This window comes from Panthera onca, chromosome A3 (assembly GCF_046562875.1).
Source record: "Panthera onca isolate mPanOnc1 chromosome A3, mPanOnc1 haplotype 2, whole genome shotgun sequence".
NCBI lineage: Eukaryota > Metazoa > Chordata > Mammalia > Carnivora > Felidae > Panthera > Panthera onca.
In genome coordinates, this window is record NC_138341.1 from 81,549,725 (window position 1) to 81,555,724 (window position 6,000).

At 47.0% G+C, this 6,000-nt stretch overlaps 1 protein-coding gene across 4 annotated transcripts in view; it reads right to left on the reverse strand.

The window, feature by feature from the left end:
- The window catches only part of RNF149 (ring finger protein 149), a 32,560-nt gene extending 27,229 nt beyond the window's left edge, over nt 1–5,331 (reverse strand). For all 4 annotated transcript variants that reach the window (XM_078444369.2, XM_078444368.2, XM_078444367.2 and 1 more), the window contains exon 1: nt 4,541–5,331. In XM_078444369.2, the coding sequence (XP_078300495.1) occupies nt 4,541–4,997 (457 nt within the window). In that variant the 5' untranslated portion in view covers nt 4,998–5,331. The remainder of the gene's footprint in view (nt 1–4,540) is intronic.
- Nucleotides 5,332–6,000: the final 669 nt, after the last annotated feature.

Genomic DNA, 6,000 nt, shown 5'->3' on the forward strand with positions numbered 1-6,000 from the left:
TTCCGAAATGCGTTACTTTATCTCAGGACATCAGCATTTTACAATTCTATTCCTGACACCAACAATGTCCTATAGTCCAACCCCACCTACCACACACACCCAGAGACACCCTTCTCCATCAACGTGTCCTTCAAAATTCAATCTTTCTGGGAACTGTCTCAGCTAATCCCACCTTCTATGTGCCTGTGAGGTGCCATTTCTGTCTTCCTACAGCACCAAAATACATTAATTCAAATCCAAATTTTTGGATCATTTGAGTATAGCATTAAACATCATCAAAAATTTATTATTCATAAAAAACTATTTACCATATTCTGCAAATGCAAAATGCACATCTTCCTTGACGCTAGGGGCTTCTACATCTTTGTCATCTTCCTCCATCCCAACTCTGGCCCCTTTCTCAAACATAGCTCGAAGTCTTAACAGTACTTGGCACTCAGTAAACACCTGTTAACAGAATGTGAACTGTATGCAGAATGAATGAATGAATCTATTTTTAAAAGGTCAAGATTTCAGCTAAAGTGTCATCCTATTTATTACTTAAAGATTATTTAAGTAATCTCTACACTCAACATGGGGCTCAAACGCACTACCCCAAGATCAAGAGTCACATGTTCTACTGACTGAGCCAGTCAGGCATCCCCAAGATCATCCCATTTATTAACTGACAATAACTACACTAAGGCCAATACTCTATAAAAGTTTTTGTTTTAATGATTTGACCTGTACCAATTTTTACTCACCTTAGTCAAAATGACTTCTAGTTACCCTTGCAATACCTGCTTTACGTGTCCTTTCTTTGTTTCCTAAGCATATAATTCCATCAAGGTCCAAACCATATTATCTAGAAAGCTGTTTATCGCTCTTACCATGCCCCAAAGTCCTCAAAGGTAGGCATGTGTCTTATGCATTTCTATCCCTGAGCAAGCACAATAGTTGGCCCAAAGTGGCTGCTCATTATCCTGTCTGCTAAAGTAAAGGAAATTAAGATTAATTAACAGGGGATTAAACAGTCCTTATAGTTGTTCTGATAGAATATTATCTTGATGATTTTTTTTTTAGAACCACAGTAAAAAACTGATTTGAGCCCAAAATATCTTATACTGGATTTAGTAGAGTCAAGCAACAGGTTTAAAAAAAAAAAAAAAAAAAAAAAAAAAACTGCTGAAATTCTCCTTGAGATTTGGGAAAAGACTATCACAATTTAATTTTACAAGCAGCCACCTCTACCTATTCTGTAGGACAACAGTGCTACACAGGAACACCCAAACCATTGAAATCTGCGGTTTTTACTGTCTCTAGCCACATCCTGACAAAATGCAAGAAACCTAAACTTGACCTGCATTCAAGGTTCTGCGTGACATTTCAAATTCAAGTATGTCAAAGCCAGTTTGTCTTCTGAGTTAATTCCATTCTTTCCATTCTTAATGCTACTCCATTCTCAACAAGTCATGATACATTTGTACCCTTGTCCCCAGTTGGGCCAAGTTGTGTGAAGGTCATTCCTTTCCATTTCTTTGGTCACCACTATAATATTTGCCCTTATACAGATGACCCTTTGAACAACACAGGTTTGAACTGTGTAGATCAACTTATGCAAGGAATGTTTCCAATAAATACAGTACAGTACTGTAAATGTATTTTCCCTTAGGATTTTAATAACATTTTCCTCCTTCTAGCTTACTGCATTGTAAGAATCTGGTATACAATGCATATAACATCCAAAACATATGTTAACTGACTGCTTATGTTATTGATAAAGTGTCCAGTCAACAGGAGGCTATTACTGGTTAAGTTTTGGGGAAGTCAAAAGTTATACGCAGATTTTCAACTGCATGGGAGGTTGGCACCTCTAATCCTTGTGTTGTTCAAGGGTCAACTGTATTTCTACTTAGACTAGCCCAAAAGTCTGACAAGAGTCTCTGAAGATTTTCCTGTCTAATGCCCTGGTCACAATGCTACCAAATTAATCTCCCTTGAAGTCAGTGGCTCAACTGTTGGATGATTCCGTCATCATTTCTCCCCTCAGACATTTGGTATCATCTGGAGACATTTTCAGTTGTCACAACAGGGCACCACTACTAGAATCTAGTAGATAGAGGCCAGAAACCCTAAACATCCCATAATGCACAGGAAACCCTCTCCCACAACAAAGAATGATCTGGCTATATATACAGATCACCCTGTTACCTTGGGCCAGTTTCCTCATCTGTGAAAAGGGGTTAAAGTACCTACCTCAAAAAGCTGTCAGGAGGATTAAGTGAGCCACACTGTATGAAGAGCACTGAGCACAGTACCTACACACTGGGTACTTTCACACATTTAAAAAAAATTGCTAAAGCTGTGACTTTTGTCTTTTTTCTCAAACAATTACTGTCACAGAAAAGGGACTGAATGGACACTGATAATGGGAATAGAAACAAGAAAAGGATTTCAAATAAACATCGATGAGGTGTTTTTCTGGGCCTGGACAAATTTTGTGTCACTAGTATAAGCAAGCAAGGCGGCTGAACCATTTTTAAAGCAAGTGCTATTAGCCTGGAAAAATGTTAATGTCATTATCAAAAAATGCAGTAAACAAATTTAGAAAATTGTAGCTGATGAGCCTGCCACTGAAGAGAAAAAGTCCTGGGGTACCTGGGTGGCTCATTTGGTTGCGTGTCTGATGCTTGGTTTTGGCTCAGGGCATGATCTCACAGTTTGTGGGTTCAAGTCCCATGTCAGGCTCTGCGCTGACAGTGTGAAGCCCACTTGGGAGTCTCTGACCCTCCCCTGCTCTCTCTCAAAAATAAACAAACATGAAAGGAAGGAAGGAAGGAAGGAAGGAAGGAAGGAAGGAAGGAAGAAAAGATCCAAATGAAGATGTTGTAGACTCAAAAGAGATTGCAAGGACCCAGAATCAGAATCCTGACACACTAACCTTTTTGACAGAACTACTAAAATTGGGAAAAACCATCAATAGGATGTATCAGGAATGCTCTGTGAAGTCTGATAGGGCTTTTCATGGTAGTCTTATGGAAACATGACTTGGGTACAACAATTAGGTAGACTTGTAATCACTGTAATAATTGCACCAAAGGTGGTGCCTCACCCATTGCCACCACATGAGTGGTTACCTCTTCTCTATCCTGGATACACCACTTCCATCCAATATCAAACATGGCTTACCATTGTTCACCCTACCCTCACTTGCCCTATAGTTTCTGCCCATTTCTCAGGACCTCCTGAGCCCTCCCAAACTTCTTGGAAGAGTTGTTCTAACAGTTTCCATTTTCTCACCTCTCAACTGATTTCCATTCCCATCACTGCTAAAATAGGCCAAATCCAAAGTCACTTTTCTGTCCTCATTCTAGTTAAGTTCTAACTTGCCTTTAAGAAATCAAAACAAAGGGGCGCCTGGGTGGCTCAGTCAGTTAAGCGGCTGACTTTGGTTCAGGTCATGATCTCAACTGCTCGTGAGTTTAAGCCCTGTGCTAACAGCTCAGAGCCTGGAGCTTGATTCAGATTCTGTCTCTGTCTCTCTGCCCCTCCCCTGCTCGCTGTCTGCCTCTCTCAAATATAAAATAAAACATTAAAAAAAAAAAATCAAAGCAGAATGAAAAAGTACAGGAAAAAGGATATCTGACTTGCAACAGCAGCAACTTTAAAAAAGACTTTAATCACAGTAAGTCAAGAGTCATGATCTTAGAAGTCATAACAGAAATATGTCCACTCTGCTGTGTACTGCTCCTATGGGACTCGGAATTCAGTTCTGAGGATGTCTTCTTGCAAAATAAGACTTTTAAACTGTCATCACTGCTTGAAGATAGAACCTGTTGAGGGGAATAGGTGTGTGGGAAGTACTGCCTGGCAAAGAGCAAGATCTTTACTGAATGAACACAACTTGAAAAATTTCATCTGAACTCAAGACTCAAGGAACCTAACTGGCAGTCGCGCCAGTATTAACCTTAATGTAGAGAGCGAGAAAGCATACCTGAACTTAAATCCAGATTTTCTGATTCGAAAGTTTAGAATATTCGGACACGCTTTATTAAAGTGGAGAAAACAAGAGTGCCACCAACCACCACTTTACGTTGGTGAAGGGGCTGCCAGACCTTGGAGCGCGCTAGGAAAGAGCTTCAATTCTCACCCCACCTGACTCTGGGTAACGAAGAATGGAAAGGGACCCATGATTAGCAATCATGAGACCTTCCACCACAATCCTCTTTCGGTGGGTTTTAATTTCCTTCTCTCTCCCCACTGCCCTCCTCCAGATGGCACCTCCCTTCACTTGAAGGGCCCAAGGCGAAGATCTGATTTTGTCTGGACGCCCGTCTAACTTCCTACAGCGTCCCGGGGGGGGGGGGGGGTCACAGAGCGCAAACCTAGAGCTTCCCCCGCAGTTCCCAACGGCCAGAGGCCGTCAGAGTCGCGCTCCCGGCCCCTTCGCTGCTTGCCCCTGGGAGGCGGGCGTCAAGGCCGAGGACGAGAGGGCCGCGGGCCATGACTAGGCTGCAGAATTCCCCCCGCCACTTCCCCGCGACCCCCGACCTCGGCTTACCCGCGTGGGACATGGGCACGGTGAGGTTCCCGTGGCTCTCCTCGTTGTAGAGGACCACGGCCGAGGCGTTCCTCCGTGCAGCCACCAGCACCTTGTCCTTGAAGGTGCAGCCACCGCGCGCCACCAGGGCGACCCAGGGCGCGGCTCCACGGCCGCCGGGCGCGGGCACGAGGAAGCGGGTATCTGGCGCGCAGCCCTCGGGGTCGCGATCCGCCGCGCGCGGGACGCCCACCAGGCCCTGCGCGCCCTCCTTGGGCGAGCTGTCGCCGAAGCGGCCGCTCTCCGAGACGCTCCATACGGTGCGGTTCGTGTACGGGTCGACGTACTCGGTGCTCACCACGGCCGAATACCACTCGAACGCCCGCCCCCGGGCCCCGGGCGCGCACACAGCCAGCGCCAGCAGCGCCAGCGCGCTGCGGACCCCGACGCCGGCCTCGGGCCGCCGCCGCCACGCCATGGCCCCGCAGCCAGGCAGTCGGGGAGGAGACCGGGCCGGGAGCTGCGCGACTCCCGAGGTCGGGAAGGAGGGCGCGTGCGAGCCGCCAGAGAGCGAGGAAAAGACGCTCTCTGCCGAGCAGCGCAGAACCAGGCCGGGGGGCGGGCGGGGCCGCGGCGCACGCGCACCTGGCGGAACGGGGCGTGGGGCGGGGCTTTTCCTGGCCCCTCCCCGCCGGGGATCCCGGAGCAGCGCGTGCTGGCTTGAGTCAGACCCTCTCAAGTGCCTTGAGCTTGTCTGGTTCTGGCGGTTAGGCGGTCCAGTGACGCCGGGACGGGTGCTGGCAACCCACTCGCCGGCTTGCGCCACTGGGGGCCCGGTGGCCAGACGCCGAGCTTGTGTAACAGGACCTCGAGGGCCCCCGAAGCTAGGGGAAGTAGCCGTCGGAGAAACGGGAAGCTCCTCGGCGTGCGGGCCCGGGGGGCATGGGAGCGCGGTTGTGTAGAGTCGTCCAGCGAATGTTTATGAAGAATTTACAGTGGAGCGGCGCCTGGGTGGCTCAGTCGGTTGAGCCTCCGACTTCGGCTCAGGTCATGATCTTCAGCTCGTGGGTTCGAGCCCTGCGTGCGGCTCTGTGCTGACAGCTCGGACCCTGGAGCCTGCTTCGGATTCTGTCTTCCTCTCTGTCTGCCCCTAACCCACTCGCATTCTGTCTCTGTCTCTCTCAAAAATAAATAAACATTATAAATGAATGAATGAATGAATGAATGAATGAATTTCCGTGGAAGGCACTTGGCGGAGGCCTTACTTGTCTAGAACCAAGCTGCACATATTTTCCAGATACGTTTGGTGGCCAATTATTTAATGCTAATTGATACCCTGTAGCTTCTCTCAAGCATTGTGCTCACAACAGCCTTTTCTATTATGGTATTTTATGTGCAATCTGCAGTTTTGAAATAAGTGCATCTAACTACCTATTTAGATGAGCACTTAAATTGTATAGCAGTAAATAAATAAGTATTTG